Source organism: Tympanuchus pallidicinctus, unplaced genomic scaffold, assembly GCF_026119805.1.
Source record: "Tympanuchus pallidicinctus isolate F22 unplaced genomic scaffold, pur_lepc_1.0 scaffold42, whole genome shotgun sequence".
Classification (NCBI taxonomy): Eukaryota; Metazoa; Chordata; class Aves; order Galliformes; family Phasianidae; genus Tympanuchus; species Tympanuchus pallidicinctus.
This window is the reverse complement of record NW_026294761.1, coordinates 505,327-524,998: the sequence shown is the minus strand read 5'-3', so window position 1 is coordinate 524,998 and position 19,672 is coordinate 505,327. Positions and strand designations below refer to the sequence as shown.

General features: G+C 45.5%; 1 protein-coding gene across 7 annotated transcripts in view; it reads left to right on the top strand.

Annotated features, from left to right (window-relative positions):
• PPP2R2A (protein phosphatase 2 regulatory subunit Balpha) overlaps positions 1-18,568 on the top strand; it is a 38,400-nt gene extending 19,832 nt beyond the window's left edge. For all 7 annotated transcript variants that reach the window (XM_052701939.1, XM_052701937.1, XM_052701940.1 and 4 more), the window contains 8 exons: positions 9,083-9,180; positions 12,946-13,111; positions 13,465-13,577; positions 13,826-14,003; positions 14,264-14,428; positions 14,657-14,826; positions 15,355-15,446; positions 15,678-18,568. In XM_052701939.1, the coding sequence (XP_052557899.1) occupies positions 9,083-9,180; positions 12,946-13,111; positions 13,465-13,577; positions 13,826-14,003; positions 14,264-14,428; positions 14,657-14,826; positions 15,355-15,446; positions 15,678-15,957 (1,262 nt within the window). In that variant the 3' untranslated portion in view covers positions 15,958-18,568. The remainder of the gene's footprint in view (positions 1-9,082; positions 9,181-12,945; positions 13,112-13,464; positions 13,578-13,825; positions 14,004-14,263; positions 14,429-14,656; positions 14,827-15,354; positions 15,447-15,677) is intronic.
• Positions 18,569-19,672: the final 1,104 nt, after the last annotated feature.

Here is a 19,672-nt window from a genome sequence, read left to right as displayed (position 1 = left end):
GCGTGGCTGTGTGCTGTGGCTGCAGCTCGGTGGTCCCTGGTGCTCGGCGTTCGGCTGCTGCAGGAAGGCTGGGCTCCTGGAAGCTGTGCTGCTGTGCAGCGCCTCGACGGCTGAAGCTGCTGCTGTGGTCACTGTGCTGCTCCACCTCTGGGAAGGTGGGATGTGCCCGTGTTCTGAAGGGAGCTGCAGAAATGTCCTTTCTCAAGGTCTAAAAATAGAAAGCAATTAATCCGGGTGATGAGGGTTAATGGGTTTCTACCTGGAAACCAAACAGCTTTGCATTTGTTTCTGTTGAGAGAACATTCTTCTATCCGCTGTTATGAGTTTACTAGAAGATTTTCACAGTAATTTCTGAAGTTCTTATTAATAAACTAATTTGGGTTTCAAAAAAAAATAAAAAACAGTCCCCAAACTCTATTTAGTGCTTTAATGAGATGGAACGGCTTCGGGACAGCTGTTCAGATTCTTCTCAGCTGCTTGCCTCTAGCTTTTTTCCTCTGTAAATGTACAGTGACTGCTGTGTGCATAAAGGGGGTTACAGAACACAGTTGCAGACTCGGTGAGCAGGAATAAAACCCCTGTGGTCAGATGCAGTCCAGTGGTTGCAGTAATTGTGGTACAGCGGATGCTTCACCAGGTCCATAGTGATCAACTTTTAAATCAATTTAAGGCTTAAAAATTCTTTCCCAAAGCTTGTACTGATCTGTGAACGCTTTAACTCATTTCACAGAGATGAAACATTGAACTTTGTCATTTTCAGTGACAAGCACTGAGCTGTTGCACATCCATCCCACCTGTTTTCAGGGCTGCTCTGACTTCGTCCTGTTTTCCCTGTGCCACCACAGGGGCCCTGGAGCTGTGTGTGCTGGAGACATTGAATTTCCCTCTAGTCAGGGAGGAAGCTGGTGGGCTGAGGTTTAAACACGTTTCCTTTCTGTCTCAGCATTACCAACTTGTCACTTCTAGGGAGCTGTCGCTGGAGGTGTGACCTCGCTGTACAGATGGACAGAAATGCAGTTGACTGTTGGTTGTGAGCTCAGTGGTGTTTTGCAAAGCCGGCTGTGCCCTCTGGAGGTGGGGTTGTTCCTCTTCTCCCTCTTGCCTCCAGCAAATGAAGTTCAGGTGGTTGAGCAAAAAGCTGCCTGGTGTAACTGAGATGTGTGGCAGGTCATTCAAAAAAGTGTGAGGTGATGGTAATGCCTTTCTGTGGTGTGTGTTGTGATCTGTGGAAGTCGCAGCAGGCCTGTTGGTTGGGCCCTTGCCTCGTCTGGAGGTGGGACGTGAAGGAGGTGGGTGCTAAATGCTGGGGAACCTGCACTGAGTGGGGCTGTGGGAGCTTGGCAGTGCTGAGCCACAGCCAGCAGCAGCCCAGTGAGGCGCAGCGGTGTTGATGAGACAGAAGTAATGAAGCGCTCAGGGTGCTGCTCCCTGCTCAGCTTCAGTTGTTGTGGACCGCTGGTGGGCTTTCTGTGAAGTGCCTTCAAACAGGGTTGGTTTGAAAGCAGCAATCGGGGAGCTTGAGGAGGTGGCTTCCCGGATGGAAGGCGCTGTGTGCTGGTGGGAAGGGATTGTTCTGTTTCTGCTGTTACCTCGCTAAAACGCTTCACCTGTATGTTCAGCTATTGTTCCATTTCACAGGTTGTACTTCTGTAAAAGAACTTGAGATTTAATTCTATTTCAGTTCTGTTTTCTGCAATTTTAATGTCACTGCAATTGCTTTGCAGACAGGAGCAGCTGCCTTTGTGCAGAGCAGATGGACTGGGGTTGTTTTTCTCTCTGGTTGTTGAGCTCAGTAAAACTATCGGAGAACTATTAGCCATACATCAAACCAGTGCCAACAAGGTTCAAGTTCCTATTGCTGTCATCTGCTTAATGAGGAGGGGTCCAGCCTTTAATTTAGGGAACTGGGTAGAAAGTTAAAGGTAAGGTATGTGAGAACAGTGAGTAAATAGGTCAGGCTTGCAAATCCGAAGTTGAACTTGTAATTAACTGGGACTTGTCTGTTACACAGACTGCTTTATTTTTCTTCCTTCAAAGTTTGGCATGGTTGGAAAGAGAAGAAATGGAGAAATTGGGAAAGAAGCTTTTTAGTGATGTGCTTGTTATTTGTAGCACAGTGGCCTGGAGGACGAGCAGCTCTCTGTGGGGTTGGAGAATACTCTGAACATTTTCCCTGCATGTACGTTTCCCAGACTTTCAGAGGCCAACAAAACCAACTGGGTTGCTTGAACTGCAGCTCTGGCTTCTGCATGTTTGTGTATGACTCTGGTAGGGCCAGCTCCAGCACAAAGCTAGCTGGGGATCATAGGAACTCCCCTCCCCTCTGCGTTTGGGTGCTTTGTGTGTTCTTTGTGTGCAGCAGTATTGCAGGCTGGTACTTAGGAGGGACCACGTAACCAGCTGCCCCTCATGGCACTGCCACAAAAGACAGCCCCCCTTTCTTTCCTTCTGTCTTGCATATATTCCCATCCCATCCCCGTGTTTCTCAAGAAATGGTATATTTTTAATGCCCTCTCCTAGCAAGGAGAAGATCTTTTAGAAAGCAGTGTGGGGTGACTCCTGAGAAGTGCTTTGGGCAGTTGGAATGCCTTCCCCTGGCTGCCTTTGCTTTTGTTGCCTGGTCACTTCTGAGAGATGGGATGAGTGTGGAGAATCACTCCTGAAAGTGAATGGAGAAAAGGGAAATGAAGTCAATAGTAAAATTGGTCATGGTAACTTACAGAATCCTGGGGCTCCCTTCCCCCCTGCGCACATAAATTAGGGATGAGGCTGGAATGCAGGGGGTGTTTTCTTTCATGCTGTCAGTACTAAACAGTGCTCATTTGGTTCTCTGCTTTTCCTGGTGTGTGGAGGTGCGTTGGGAGACCTCTGCAAATCCATGCACTGTCAGTCTCTTTGGTCTTGTTACACAGCTTTCTCATTCGCTTTGAGATTAACACTTTATTGTCCAGCTTCAGATACCTAACAGGCAATAAATTAGAACTCTCGATAAGCATGATAAATAACCCTTGGTTGGAAGGTGCCAAACCATCCACAAGTTATTTCCAGACACCGAAGGCGTGCGAGTTCTGTGCGGATGCTCCTGCTCACTTTTGGGCATGCTGACTTCATCTCTGGAGCTAAGCTGGGAAGGACGGGCACACTGCAGTTTGTTGAGTTCAGTATATTATGATGTCTTTGTACCTCATTGTGCTTTTCCATTCCTGTTCTGCCTCCTCAGTTGGAGACTGCTTGGGCTTCCTTGGATTTTAGTAGTAATCCTGAAAGTGGCTTTCTTGAAGCGTTCCCATTCCAGGTGGTTTCTGAAGTGTCCTTGGGATGATTGGTTGATGTTTAGCTGGACCAAAAACAGATTGACGATTCATAAGGCGGGCAAACCGAGGGCACGGCCTGCACATCTGGTCAGCAAGTGTCTTTTTAGCCTGTAGGGCAGAATTACAACCTGTAAGCGCTCTGCTCTGCGCTGCAGCTGGGATGTTTCAGTTGCTCCTGTGGAAAATTCCCAGAGCAGAGCTGGGAGCCGCTGGGAAGGTGTAAAAACAATGAGGGAGCAGCAAAATGCATTTCAATACTCCAGTTCTTTGTTCAGTACTTGGAAACATCAGGAGGTCGCTCCACTTGTGTAAACAGCCCGATTTGCTGCTGGGGCAGCAGATCAACGTGATTCCAGAAACTTGCACAGAGACCTTCCAGGTCTGCTGGAATAAAGAGGCTCTTTGTTGGCTGCTGTGATTGACTTGCTGCTGCAGAGTAGGTGACACGTTTTGCCTACCAAGCATGCTCCATAAGCAGAGTTTATAAAAAGTTCATGGTACATTAAAATAGATAGCCTCTTCTTACTAATAAAATAGCTTTTATTCTATTATTGGAAACAAATTCTTATACAGGATTGTTTTTCAGGCTCACAATGGGCTTTCTGGAAACCGAATCATTGGCTTAAAGCATCTTTTGCTTGTTTGAATTGATGAAGCTGTTTCACTGCCTTGTCAACAGTGGAAAAACGTCAGCCAAAAAAAAGAAAGTTTGCTCATAGTTTTGAATCTGTGCTTCTTATTCAGCATTCAGCTTCCCTCATTGAAAAGCATGGAGGGGCCCTGAAGCATGAGGGTGGTTTTTGGTCTGTCACGGAGCTGCTGCTGGCAAACATTGCTCTCCTTTAAAGCGGAGGGAAGAAGCAGCATTTCTGATGTCAGATGCATTTCTTCACCAATTTTAGAACGACGTGTTCTGCCTATTTTCATTTAAACTGGTCATCTTTCATAAGCTTCAGTTTTCAAATCGTCTGAATTGTGTCTGACAGCCCCACCTTTCTGTGCTGGGTCTTGAAGTCGGGTTATTTGGGAGTTTAAGGACCTTTTACTTCTCAAACCCAGACTGAGCAGTTTCTCTTTGGCTCTTCAGAACTGGTTCAGCTTTGGCCCACGAAGGGGCTGCAAGCAGAGCGAAATTTGTGAGAGTTTTATGACACAAATGCAGCTTTGTGCTTCAAGCTGCAGATACATCTCCTAGCAGAATGAAGTATGGTAACAAAACAGTTCTGAAAGGGGGCGTTTCTTAAGAATTGGAGGGTGCTGTGCCTTGGTAATGGCACAAAGTTGTCCCACTTGAAAGCATTTTTTAAACAGGAGGACTTTCTGGCTTGAGATGAAGGCAGCCTTGGCTCCCACCTTTTGATGCTGTGCAGGATTTCAGTTCTGTTCTTGTCCCATGTTGGCCTTATTTTAGTCAGTTTTTGGGCCTCTTTATCTGCTTCTGTTTACCCAGCCACAGTGTCCTGCAGCTGCCTCTGAATTCATGTGTTACAGCACTAGGCATTCATTCCTGTCATTTTCTTGTAAGGAGAGCTGCCCAGAATAGCAGGAGTTGGTGTAACGAATATCAAGTAAAAATTCTGAACTCACAATTGCTGTCATCCCCTGGGGAACAAATCAGGCTGGTATTTTGGCTGTTTTCTTCTCAAGAATAACATAGCAAGAGGTGTCTGCTGCTGGTAAGAACTGCTTGGGGGCTTCTGGCATGGCTCCCTTTGGCACAATGAGTTGTGAACACTTAGTTTAACCATTACTAGAACTTGGAGATGTCTTCTCTGCTTCTCCCACGAACACCTTGTTCAGGCTCCTTTGGTTCCAGGCAAGCTGGAGAGCTTCAGGTTCTTGTCTCCACATCTCTGAAGGAAAACCCGTGAAGCTGCTCCTCCTGAGACAAGAAGTGTTGTCTGCGCCTCGTGGTACTTACAGTTTTATTGGAACACTTCAAGTGAAGATGATGCCGTCCATAAAAAGCTTAGAGCTGGCTGTAAAAATAAAGGTGATGTGCGGAAGAAAAGTAACTTTGGAAGCAGCTGCAGGAAATCAGCTTGTAGGTGCTGCATCAGGGAAAAACATCAGGCTTTGAGCACTCCTGAGAAAGCAGACTCTGTCCTGCTGCTGTGTGATGCTAGGTGACGGACCAGGAGCCTTCTTGCACTTCTGTAGCATGCTTAAGCTGGCTGAGTTTGGCAGTAGTGTGGTTTGCTTCTTGGAGGCAGGAATTGACCTGCACAGTGGTTCTATGTGGGGTTTGTAGCATTTCAGTCAGCACTGCACAGCCTTTTCTATTGGCAGTGTATGTGCCATGGCAGTAGTAAATGGACTTTGGGCTGTGTGTATTCTTCCTTTGCTTTCGTGTGAATGAAAGCCATTATTTTGAAGTATTTAATGCTCTGCAGTGGTATTGAGAGTGTGAAGTGGGGCCAGTGAGAGCTGTGTTCATCCATGCGCTGATGCAGTTATGAGCCCTGAGCTGTCTGTCCTGCGTTGCGCAAGCCAATAAACTCAGTGCAGGTTTGGAGGAGCGCTGTGGAGCGAAGGTACTTCTGTCCTGCTTCTTGGTCTTGTTAGAGAGGTGTCTTCATCCGTGTGCTTGGTGGTGTGCTGTAGCATTCCAAAATTGCAGCAGTTGAAATTGTCATCCTTCATCCTGGTGTCAGAGATGTCTTAGGATGCCTGGGGGGAGGAGAAGCACCCCTTGGGCTTTGGGTACTGCGTGTGTGCTGGTAACTCCGTGGAAGTCTCGTAGCATAGTGTGCTGAGGAGCTGTGGGATGTGGTTATCAGATAAGGGTTCAGTGGTTTCTTCTCTTTGACAGTCTGGTGTTTGAAGGGAGGGCGTTCAGGTGACATCGGCAGTAAACATAGAACGCATCTATTTTCAGAAGCCATTGGTGTTGGTGCAGGGCGCCGATGCTGCTGCGCCCTCGGCTGTTTCCCCTTGGAGCTGTTGGTGTGGGGATGGTGTGAGAGCAGCGCTCTGTGTTTGCACGACTCCCACCTAGAGACAGCAACAAAAACAGCGTCGCAGCAGGGAGCAGGCGGGGATCTGTTCGTGCTCTGCCCGGTGCAGCATCGAAAGACTTAAAGCAGCCCCTCACGTAACTGCCACGGGAATTACAGTTACTGTTTGCAAAGCAGGGGATGACATCGGTTTTATCTGGCAGCGAGGGTGTTAATACAGATGAAAATACACAGGCGAATCGGTGCGCTGCGGAAGATGAAATGCTTCCCCTGTCAATTCTCAAACACTCTTAAATCCACCCAGTTCAACACCAGTGTCTTGATGTCTGTCTCTGTCTTTGAGCAAGGTATGGCAATACGATAGTCGTAACGGTGAGTTACTGGATTTAAAATGCATGGTTGGTCGCTTTGCTCTTCAGCGCTGACTTTGGATTAATGTGCATCTGAGCCCTGCTTGGGGCTGCTGTGAGGCACCTTCTGCCTCCTTCCTTGGCACGTTTGCTGTGTCCTTGGAGCAGCCCAAGCTTGCAGTAAAGGCGCACAGAATTCTGTAGATGTATCTTGAGCGTAGAAAATTACTTTTCCTCTTGCAATTGCTGATAAAAGGAATGCATTTTTTCTGAATTAAAGACTATGTTTGGTCCACGTGCTTGCAAATATCTTCTGCATAGAACTGATCACGGGAGTCATGTCACGCCTGCTTTTGGAGGGCAGGGGATGCGAGCATTGCAAGTTTGCTGCTGGAGGCTCATGAGCAGAGGAACAGACAGCAGGAGTTGCATCGACTTGCAGATTGCTGATCTCAGGCTGGGATGATCTTAAAATAAATGCAAAAGGTGCATTTAAACTTTCAGGCTGTTCTTGCTATAGATTGTAAGGCTTTCAAACTTCAGGCTTTTGACCTTACGAAACTTTCTGGTAAGTTGCATCGAAAGAGAACTGGTTAATATGTTCTTAGATGTGTATGCTGGATTTCAAAGACAATTTTTGTTCTCTTTCCATGTGCATGCTTAAATCTGATGATGATGTGCTGGATTATCAGTTTGAAGACTGGCGGTGTTGTTTCTGAACGCTTTTCAGAATGGTCATTGTTTGTAGACTCCTCCGTATTAAGAGGAGTTATTTTTCTGTAACTGATGCCCTTGGGGTCTCCCCCTGTCAAGGTTTGCATTGTGTGGTACAGTCAAAGTTTGGTTGGTTTGCATTTTTCTGCATGCTGTCCAGATGTGAATGGAAGATGCTGAATGGCACGTCTTCATTTAAGTGCTGTCCTACAGACATGAGAAAGCACTTCTTGTTCACAAGTATGTGAATGAGTGCAGTAGGCAGAAAACAAAGTGCGCTCAGGTCAAGGTTTTACACCGTGAGTGATGGGGGTCTCAGTTCACCTGCACACAGGTTTGTGTCACATCTGTGTTCTTAACACAGTGCTCTTGAGAAAGTTCAGCCTGTTTGCTTCCGCAGTGCCACACAACTGGCAGTGAAGACAGGCTCCTGTTGGTGCTTTGTGATGTGGCATGCTGCTGTGTGTTAGCAAACACAGCTGAGCTTCGTGCCAAGCTTCTGACTCTGCATCTTTTACCTTGGAGGATTTTGCAGCAGGGTTTGGCCTGCTTGTCTGGGCTGTTTGTTGTGCAGCTCCCAGATACGCAGGGTGCTTGGAGCTGCTGTGTAATGCAGTTACTAAAGAGCAGGTTGCTGATGTCCTCAGAGGCCACCGCCCGTGTGCTTAAGGCAGCTGGAGAATGATGTAAGTTTCATTTTGTTATTAAATAAGAGGAAAATCTTACGTGTTTCACTTCCTCAACGTGCTGCCTTAAGAGCTGTGAGCTGATGTTTAGCAGCAGCTTGCAGTTTGTAGAGCAGATTTTTTTAACTCTAAGACACGGAATGAAGAAACTGACCAGTAGGGAAGATGGACATTGCTCGTCTGCCCTGGACTGGCATGGATGTGCAGCAGCCTCAATCACACATGTGAAAAGCCTGGGGTACCTCCTTCTGCAGAAAGCTGGATTTAAGTAGTTTAATGCAGTGCAACGGCAGTCTGATGTTGTTCAAAAGATGGCCTGGGTTCTGGTTTTAGCTCTGGAAAGTACTGTGGGGTGTTTGAGAGCTGGAGTTGTGCTTGAGCTGGAAGGTTGTCCTTAACCCTTCAGTCTTCCTGCTTCACAAACAGATGAACTCAATGTTAGATACCACTTCTTTTGTCCACGTATATCTGCCATTTAATTTTAGCACTCTACGTAAAAATAGGTGGTAATGTGGAGCTTGCTCATCCGGAAGAAGCATTCGGGTTTTTGAGTCCTCGTGTTCAACGTGGATCCCACTCTGGCTGTTTGTCCCTCATCCTTGCGTTCCTTACCTGCCCAGCTCCGGCTGCCCCCACCTGGCAGCTTTTCCCTGGGCTCTCTGAAGTGTGCGGTGCTCCGTCAAAGGCAGCTGGGCGGTGCGATGGGTGCTGCTTGTGTCCCTTGGTGGGAGTGGAGGAGATGTAGCAATGCAGGCATTGCCACAGGTTCTCACTGGTGTTGCAGCGTACTGAAAATCTGTTTCTATGCTTACATTACTTTCCTAACAGAAAAGCAGCTCTGAGAAGTAACTGCGTAAATCCTGAACTCTCACTGATCTGGTTTCGAATGTAGAACCTCTCCAAATAGCTTCTGTGCATTTTGAGGAGCTCCTCGTTGTATTTCATACTTCAGTTGCTTTATTCACGTGGGCTGCTGTTGTTTTTTACCTACACTCACAGCTTTCTTCGCCGTTTGGTGCGCAGAGGCACGATTAACCTGTGCCTTTGTTTTCCCTACGCAGCGGATATAATTTCTACGGTAGAATTTAACCATTCTGGAGAGCTGTTAGCAACAGGAGACAAAGGAGGGCGAGTCGTCATCTTTCAACAGGAGCAGGAGGTGAGTGCTCAGTTAAAGCAGATGTAACGTTTACCTCTGTTTCCATTTGCTCTTTTTAAAGGAAAGGTGTGTGCTGTTACAGCGTGCTCCATGGGCAGTGTTTGTGTAATGAATGATGAGAAGATAATGGAATTTAATTACTGAAAGCTGTGACAGTGTTAGCAACGAGTTGAATTTCAGGATTGTGGCCTTCAGCTGTAGTTCAGACGTGGTTTAAAAGGAAGGGGAGGATGCGCGAAGACCCTGGGGAGGCTGAAATTCGTAGCCTTACGGTGCCCTGCTTGGCTGTGGTTGTTATTTCAGATTTCACTGTAGTTGGGGAAATAAAAGTTGCCCTTAAATGTATTTGTAGCTGTTGACCTTCTGTTTTGATATCAGTCAGGTAAAATAGTTGAAGGTTCTGTCAACACTCATTTCTTACCGAGATCTAGGATTTTGTGCCAGTTAAAGTGTATCTCATGCAAGTCTTAGTGCCAGAGGGAATTCTCCTTTAAACTGTTTGCTGCATCCCTCGTGCTGCTGTGGAACTGGAGGTATTTTTCCCGTGTCTGCAGTAATTTTGTTCACATCTGAAGTTAGCTGCTGAACTGACCAGCTGCTCTCTTTTATGCAGAACGTTCAGGGTATGACTTAAAGTGCAGCCATGGGAAGCGTGGAAGGAAAGCAGACTTTAGTTTGACTCCTAGTTGATCTTATAAACAGTACTTATCAAATGTTTTCCCCTCAGAAGGTTTTTGTGGGTGGGTCTGCATTCTTTCTGAATATAAACAGCATGGGTTGCTGCACTCAATGCGTTTACTTCTGGTTTGATGCTGTAAAAATACTGACTGCAGCTTTTTGTCCCACTGTGAGCTATGCTTTCTCTGATGCATCCCATCTCTGCGTCAGGTACAGAATTCCTCCATCTCTTCTTTTAGGATGTGAGCTTGGTTCTTTACACGTGTGCTTAAGCAGCTTTCAGATGTTTCTGCACAAGCACTCTGTTTCTCTGAGACCTGAGTCAGAAAGCAGTGTCCAGCACAGACTTGCTTCTGTTTCTCAGCAAATACTGCAAAATCTATTTGTTATTATCTGATTTGCAGAGAAAACAGCTCAGTAAATCTCTGGCATCTCTCTAATACTGGAAGTTAGTGTACCATGTTCAAATAAGCAGTCGGTATTTGCATATGAGCAATAATAAGGTTTGTTATTAATCTACCTGGCAAAGCAATCTGCTTTTATCAAGGGAGATGACTAAATATTTTTCCTCTACTTATTGTTTTTGTGTGGAAATGCTAGGATGCAGGCTTGAAGCCACATCTTGTGTTGGCAAGGTTATGCAGCGCGTAGCTGAGCTAATACTAAAATCAGAGATGAAAAACCTGCTAAAAATGGAATCCACTTAGTTATGTCTTGTATGTGAGAGATGACATTTTAAGGAGAATTGAGAACAAAGAAACCAACACCCCAACACAAAACCAACAAAAGCTCTCTCAGTACAGGGAGCCGTAACCGAACTGCTCCGCACTGCGGAAGTGCGGGTTTGTTTCCATTTGATGTTTGTTCCGTTGGTCTTTTGGAGTTCTGGTGACAACTCCTGTGATGCCTGGAAGGGTCCCCACTCTTACCTTGAAAGTGGGAAAGCTGAGATGAAGCGTTTGATTTGAAGTCTGTAGTTGGAAGTCGACCTGATGAGAATTTACTGAAGGGAAAGAGAAGAAGGACTTGGAGCAAGGCGCTCTGCCATCTGGCTGCCTGGGAAGGTCGTGCTGCTGCTGCTTTCATCGCTCCATGCAGTTGCAGTTTAAACCGCAGTTCCCCAGCGAGTTGCTTTCTGCTGCAGGTACACAGGCAGCTGGAGTGCAGTGACTGGATGAATCTCTCTGGTCAGTTGGTGCCATCTAGTGGGGTGCTCCTGGCTGACCGACCTCTCTAAACTTCGGCCAGAGCTCGTGATGAATGCAGACCTGGTTTCCTTATTGTGTGCTTTGTAGGCAGGCACAAACTCTTGGGGTTTTAGCTTGCTCGTGTACTTCACAGATTCTTTTACTTGAAAGTACGTGAAGGCTGAAGCAGCTAACTGGCAGGGCAGGTTGTATCCAAAACTGCCTACAAGGCTGGCTTTAGGTCTTTTGGTTGCACTGAAGTACCAGCTTTCACCAGGCTGCATCACAAACCATGCATACGGGAAGGCAGCCTCTGAAAGCAGGAGCTCTTGAGTTTCCCAGCCTTGTGCAACTTCTCCCATTGCTGAGCTGCTGCCATCTGTGGGCTGGAATGTGGCAGCCCTTCTGCGTAGTGAAGCAAGTGACTTTACATAACTCAGAGGAAATGAATGCTGTATCTGATTGAAACTGAAGGCGGAATCTGCGTAGGCAGCCTGCAATTGCCAAAATTGGAATTTCACATCAGGCACTTGGGCCAACACCTTCTTGTTTTGGTTTTAAGAGTGCCATGAGACGATCAGTTGGTTTCAATCTTGCTTCTAAATCCCAAGGGTGGATTTCACGCATTGCTGATTCTACGTATTCTAGCTCTGTAGTGTGGATCAGTGTGGTGAGTGTGGAATGGAAGAGAAGGTCGCTGAGTCGAGGCCTGCGCTTCCTGACGCTCCGTAGGTCGACTTCAGAAGTTGCCATTGAATGCAGCGACCCTGCTTCATTTGTTAGGTGTAACTGGAACTTGGAACAAAGTTTCTTCTGTTCTCTGGGGTGGAACGGCCAGTGTAACTGAGAGGTGTGGTACAATATTCTCATGCCAAGTCCCACTTCCAAGGCATTTTTGCCATTTTTTCTTTCTCCCCCCCCATGAGCATACTGGAAAAAACTTAAGAATTCCTGCCAACCATTTTAGGTAGGGCTGTGAGGCAAAAAACACTGCAGGGAATACGACAAATGTGGCCTAGCTGGGATCTTATGGAGAAGCATGTTTCAGTGACATGTCAAGGGATTAAATGAATGGATGGACATGAGGTGCACAGGGGAAGTGAAGTCTGCAGCCGAGAACATCTCACAGGAAAGGCATCTGATGGTGCAGCCTCTTGAAAGGGGTGGAGCAGGAAGGATTCCAGTTCTGTCAGCCACTGGAGGAAACGTGAGGTTCTACTCCTGCAGTGCAGTGTTAGAGCTAGAAGGCCCTGTCCAAAATGCAGCTTTTAGAAAGGTGAGGAATTTCTACAAGTTCGGAGGCTTCTCAGTGCTCCAAGCCGTCCCACCGCCCTTAAAGGCAGCTGTGACTCAGATTAGCAAAGATGGATTCGTGAGAGAGGTTTTGGTTTTTTCCTTCAGAATGAGGAGGGAGGAAAAACTTCTTAAAACAGTTGAAAACTTCAGGGAATGTGGACATCATTCAGCAGAGTAGCAGAGCTGCTTGTGGAGGTGAGATGTGGGAATGGTGCCAAACAAGCTGATGGATTTGCCGTCCAGGCGGCTGTGTTTCTCGTGAGGAAATGTCCTCAAACTGAAGGTAGGAAAACTGACGATGAGGGGCGATGGAGCTCTTGTCTCTGATCTGATGAAAACCGACGCTCTTGCAGTAGAGATGATCCTTCTTCAGTCTGATCTGCAGGCTGGTTAAAATGAGGTGAACTTTACACCAAAGGATCCTTGCAGCAAATCTGACGCGGGCAGCGGCGGAGTGTAGAAATCTCATCCAGCCTTGTGTTAATTAGCAGAGTGCTAATTGTGAATGTTGCTGCATAAATATCGAGTTCTGGCTTCTCTCTGCAGCCTTGCGAAGCATTCTGTATGTTGCATACCTATCTTGATCGTTTAATTCTCTTTTTAGAACAAAACCCAGTCTCACAGTAGGGGAGAATACAATGTTTACAGTACCTTTCAAAGCCATGAACCAGAGTTTGACTACTTGAAAAGTTTAGAAATTGAAGAGAAGATCAACAAAATTAGGTGGTTACCCCAGAAAAATGCTGCTCAATTTTTATTGTCTACAAACGGTAAGTGATGGCTTAATATTAATCCTGCATGACCTGTTGTTGCATGGGCTGGCTGTTGGGGTGTGTAGAACTGTGGGAGTACTTCGTTTGTCACTCGTGGCAATCAAAAAAAACTTGCTGTAACTTTCTGAAAAGAACAAACTGTGGAGGAGGTCTTTTTAATGCTGCTTATCCTGTCTTTTTTCTTTGTGTAATTTTGAGACGAAGCATAATTTATATCTAAATGAATTCCTTATCTCCAAGTAGTTCTGTCCTTTTGGTCTTGTTTGAAGGCTTTGTGTTAAAGAGCATCAGCTGTGAAGGCTGACGTCATTACTGAGCTTTGATTCGCAGCCGTGGCTCTTTAATTTCAGATAAAACAATAAAGTTATGGAAAATCAGTGAAAGGGACAAGAGACCAGAGGGCTACAACCTGAAGGAGGAAGATGGGCGGTACAGGGATCCTACTACAGTCACAACACTACGGGTGAGTGCTGTCCTGCATGGGTTTCCCCCTGCGGGCGCTGGGCGCGCGGTGCAGAGCTCGTCTTTCCTGAGCTCGTGGGCGCCGCTCCTCTGTGAGGCTCTGGGTGTCTCTGCTGGAGCTCTGTTTCTGTGCCTGCTGTTCTGCAGGCGCAGTTAGTTAGATAACGTAGCGAGCTTCGGTGCGCTGAAGGGCTGTGCTGCTACTGCAGTGCATCTGCATTTGAACTTGCACTGCTGTGTGTTTTGCAGGTGCCAGTATTCAGGCCCATGGACCTCATGGTTGAAGCTAGTCCACGAAGAATATTTGCCAATGCTCACACGTATCACATCAATTCCATCTCCATTAATAGTGACTATGAAACGTACCTATCTGCAGATGACCTGCGGATTAATTTGTGGCACCTAGAAATTACAGACAGAAGTTTTAGTATCTTTTTTGCATTGTTTTGTATGGCATATGTATAAAAAAAGGCTTTTATTTCATGAGACGTGTTTGTGTAGCATGGCTTTGGCTCCAAAGTGTTGCTCTGCTTCCAGACTTCAAGCACAGTCTTCCTTTTGTATTTTTGTTGGCTTGTTTTAATTCTGCTTGGCTGTTTCAGATGTGTTTTGATGAATTGTTGAATACCTTTAAACTGAAAAATACGTTGTGGAAACTGGAGGAAATTCCTTAACAAAATGGTTTAGATATTGTAGATATTAAGCCTGCCAACATGGAAGAGCTGACAGAGGTGATAACAGCTGCGGAGTTCCACCCAAACAGCTGTAATACGTTTGTATACAGCAGCAGTAAAGGAACGATTCGTCTCTGTGACATGAGAGCATCTGCCCTCTGTGACAGGCATTCAAAATGTAAGTTCTGACCTGCAGTGTTTATCGCTTGTGGGCTGTGGTATCTTGCTGCTAGATGAAAGTAAGCACTCAGTAAGCATGCATTAAACTGTTAAACAGTGAACCGTGTTAAAATACGACATGGCGAGCGTCTCGTGCTTAAAAAACAGCCCCACACCTAAGTGGGTGTATTTCTGTTGGGAGAGGTAGAAGCTTACCTCTTGAAATGCCTGCTTTATTTCCTTGCAGTGTTTGAAGAACCAGAAGATCCCAGCAACAGATCGTTTTTCTCTGAAATCATCTCTTCCATATCTGATGTCAAATTTAGCCATAGTGGTCGTTACATGATGACTAGAGATTATCTGTCGGTGAAGATCTGGGATTTAAATATGGAGAACAGACCTGTGGAAACATACCAGGTATTTGGTTGAAACACTGATGGACGTTGATGGTCTTACTGCTAGTCCTGATGCAGCTGTTAGCTGTGTCTGTAAGTGACTGGCCAGGCAGCATCTGTGAGGTGAGTGGGTGCCACACGTGCTTTAAGGACTTTGCTGTTTGCAGGCTGATGGCAGGGCCTCACGCTGTGTGTTGGTGTGAAATCTCCCTCTTACACAGTGGCAGTGCAGGAAGGGAAATGTCCAGCTGTGAGATAGCTCGTCTCTTTTAGTCTTCAGTTGATTTCGCGGTGTCCTGTTACCTCCTGAGGACATGGAGGTAAAACCTTTGCTTTGTAGGAAAGGTTTCCAGCTAGCACTGACACTTGCTGGATTTCCAAGCTGTTTTATAAGAAAAACTGTTGAAGGGCTCCTCTTCATCATCCGCAGGGAGGTGATGGGTCACCAAAACAGGGCTTCTGGGAAGCAGCCAGGTTTGCCAGACGCTGTTCCAGAGGTTATTTTACTGGTTTGTCATGCTCAATATTAACTGTTTCAACTCTTTCCCAGGTGCATGAATACCTCAGAAGTAAACTTTGTTCACTGTATGAAAACGATTGCATTTTTGACAAATTTGAATGCTGCTGGAACGGATCCGACAGGTAAGTTGGATGCTTCTCTGTATGCCAGGCTTTTCCAGGTTGTTACCGAAACAAGCAGACAGCCTGAAGCCTGAGAGGTGTTTGAGATGAATGGACTCTGAGATACGTGTGTTAGCTGTTAATCAGCTGATCCCGTAGCACTGGATTGTTGGAACTGCCGTAGTTGAACAGGTGTAGAGTTGGGATGATTTTCAGTTGAACTTTTCCTCCTTTCCCCCACCTTCTCTGCAGCATCGTCATGACAGGATCTTACAACAACTTCTTCAGGATGTTTGACAGAAACACAAAACGCGACGTCACCTTGGAGGCGTCTCGGGAGAACAACAAACCCCGCACGGTTCTGAAGCCACGCAAAGTGTGTGCGAGCGGTAAGAGAAAGAAGGATGAAATCAGTGTTGACAGCTTAGACTTCAACAAGAAGATTCTACACACGGCCTGGCATCCCAAGGAAAACATCATTGCTGTAGCTACTACAAACAACTTGTATATATTTCAAGACAAAATGAATTAGGGTTGGCATTCCTAACTGAAGAGTCCACTTCCTGCATAGTTGAAATAGTTGAATCTAGCATTTGTACCTGTAAACGAGAGAGAATGAGAGGTCCATTATGGCACCCCTTTCCAGTGTTTAAAATGTGCCATATGACAACACACTTTTATAGCTACATGGAGAAAGCTCTGCTGACGTGTCACGGAGCTCTCCATGTCTGCTAGCCATTTAGGTGAGGATAGGGCACTTTTTAATTTAAATGACTACTTGCACCATCTTGCCTAATGGACTAGATTGGACTGTATCAACATCGGTTTACTCCACTTTTTATGCCTTCCATTGTGATGACGTCAAACACAGGGAAAGCCTTCAATCATGCTATGGGATTTAATTGTGTAACCTCATTACTGTATCATTTGTGGCCCCTTTTTTTTATTAAATACAGCTCATTCTTGCTGTGGCTTGTAGCATTCCTCCTTCTGGCTTCCTGGACTCCCCCTTTCCCTTTCATCCCCCTCCACCTCGCCCTGGTGGTGGTGTATAGAGGAAAAGAAACAAAAAACACAAATAAAGCACATGAGATGGGTCCGTTTGGGGTCAGTGGTAAAGGGGGTCTGTGTTGCAACAAATGTTTTAATGAACAGTTGACTGTAATCACTCCTTGCCGTGTCTGGCACCAAGAAAAAGAGAGAAAATAAGGAGAAAAAAAAAAACTACTGAATAAAAGTGACAAAGAATGGAGAATCTGTTTTCTTTTTTTAATCTACCTCTTTATACAAATACTCTGTGTTTTACCTTAGATGCATGAAAATAAATGATGTTTTTTGTAATGATTTTAACCAGTATTAATTATTTTTAATGGGAATGAAGAGAGGGAGGGATTTCACAAGTATCTGCATTCATTCATGAATGACAATAATACCAGCCTTAGGATGTCACCCACTTTCATTTCGAAGTCATGAGCTCCTGTCGGATTTTGCCGTTGTCTGAGCAGACCAGGGCTGTTCCAGTATCCTTAAAAGCTCTTTTTTCTTAAACTATTGCTGAAGCTGGAGCAGGAGCAGAATTTGCAGGTTTAAGATCTACACTACGGGACTCACTTCTGATGCTTCGTTTCGCCCTGGTTTCTTTAATGCCTTGTTTTAGGATACGATACCTTCAATGCCTTGTTTAGAGTACAGAGTCCCCTGTGGTTTTTTAACGAGTTGTTTGAATTCTTGTCTAGCAGTATGATGTTATGTAGCTCAAAATAACAAGTGATGACATAGGTAACTACTACACTGCATTCTGAGATGCTCTATTTTCTGTATTTTATTGCTATCAGTAACCGAGTGGAAATGTAGTTTTACCATGCAAGTGTTTCTTCTGGCTTTTGGCTTTGCAATGTTATTGCACTTACAGAAATGTGAAATGGTGCAATGATCAGAAAATATGTGGAGTACAGAAGCTGCATGAAATAAGTGTTCATAGCTATTTGAGAGATTTAAACTCTTCAGCAAATAAGGCTTATCCAAAGATGAACTAGATACTGATGCTTTATAAGGCTCATGAGTTTTTACCTCCGGATATTTTTGCTAATTGTGCTTTTAGGTTTGCTCTTCCTTCAGGGAGGCGTTCAGAATGAAGCTTAAAGTCGTAGTGAACTCACCTGGACTTGGAGGACTTTCACGTTTCAGTTATCTAGATTTAACTTATTTCTAAGGCTTAGTTATAGATGGTTATGATAACGCCTCTATTATTTGATCAACTAAGATACTGTTTCTGCTGTAAAATTATGGCTGAGTTAGAGATTGTTAACAAGACTGCACTTGCAACCATACTTTAGTTTAAGTCCTTGTGCAGAGGTTTGAAAATGTAAAGATTGTAATATTAGATCCGGTTCTCTTCAATACAGTATTTGTCTTGTAACATGCATGCCTGACCATGAGCCTTTGTAAGGATTTTACATATTTCACCTGTTAGCCTTGTTTTTTTTCTTTCCACAAAGAGTAACTGCCCCAGGAACAGCAGCTGTTTTCCAGAGGGCGAAAAATACTTGCTAGCAGTTGAAGAAACCTGTTGGTTGTCGTCCATAGGAGGTGTTTCACGGGATCAGGCCCAACATTTGTTCATTACCTTATCATGAGAGCAAAGAGGAAATCAGGCACTACTTCAGCAACAGAGCTGGTAAAAATTCATCTCCGTTTTCGCAAAGGTTTAATTGTTATTTTGGGAATATCGAGGTTTGCAAGAGCAAGATTGCTGCTTTTACTTGTGTATCTGTATATCCTGAGCGATGCACTGAATACATGAAAAGCTGCACAGACGGCAGTGGGGATGCAAAGACAGAACTGAACACGTAGTTTCTCGTAGATGGAAGTGCAGCCTTCTAGCAATACTACACTCAAGCAGAACTGCCTCTTGGACCTCAGCTGTGCTTGTTGGTTTCAGGAGTTTTAAGGCTAGTCTTGGGAAATCCTTGTTTTCAGCAGTAGCGGTGATCTCTGGCCTGTCGCTTGAGGTTTAACCTATCCTCAACAAAACCAGCTACTGACTTTGGTGTCATGCTGTCCAATAGATACTTCTCTAAAACACTGTCCATTGACATATGCTGTAAATCTTATATTTTATTAATAAAAGTATGCATAGAATACATCTTGTCAGGTTGCTTTTTATCTTTCTTCCCATCCCTTCTCTCTACTTACAGGTTTTTGAAATTGCACATCCTTCTTGCTGCATGTTGAGTAGTGCCCCTCTTGCTAGGTGCTGTGTTATTTCTGGGCCTTAGCCTGGAGAGCTTGCCAGACGGGGTGGGTGGGTGTTAAGGCAGTCCTGCCCTCCTCCGTTACACTTGGAGGAAAGCAGCTGCTCCGTTCTCCTGCTCTCCCTCAGTTCCCAGTACAACCAGTGCTGCTGTTCAGTTCTCAGCCCTTAAATACTGAACCAAACCCCTCCCTAGAGTCTGTCTCGAAGGCTTTGATGCAGCAGATTACCTACAGCTGCCACTTAGGTGGTTAATATGTGCGGAATGGCAACCATACTTCAGACCACAGCGATACTGCCAGCAAATAACATGCAGCCTGTTGTTATCTGACTGGTACAGGGTTGAGGTGCAGTCAAGCTCTGTGGCTGAAGTCCCTTTGCTGCTTTCCTGGTGAGGAGAAGCTAATGCCATCAAACATGTTGGCAGCATCCTACTCTGTGCTCAGTGTTCTGTTGGGGCAGGGCTGTAGCTTCCACTCAGTTGTCCCAAATCTAAATATATTTATCTTTTTGTCAGCTTACCTTGGAAACGCTGATGTTGATGAGCAGAAACGCAGCTTTGTCCTCCTGGGGAGAGGCTGCTGCCTGTTGGAAGGCTGATCTGTTGTTACTGCTCTGGAATTGGGCGGTCATGGGGGTGATGTAGCTAGAAGCAGTAATTTCCTGTGCGCTGGATTTCGTGTCTTCATTTCTTCATCTCTGGCATTCCCGCCATAACTTCTGACTTAGACTGAGCAGTAGGAGGTGTTTCCTTTTGCCCTTTCCCACATAATTAGCAGTTGCAAGTTGAACTGTTGATGTAGAGAGTTGAGGTGGGGAGAGGTGCGCTGGGACCGAGGTTGCTGTTAATGACTACCGGTGTCTTGAATAGTTTCTATTGTTCGCTCACAACAAATGCCTTATTTAACCTGGTACGGAAGGTTTGGGTTTGTAGACAAAGGACTTAACGGTAGAAGTCGCGGTAGTGGCTGGAATAGAAACAGCAGGCATTTCT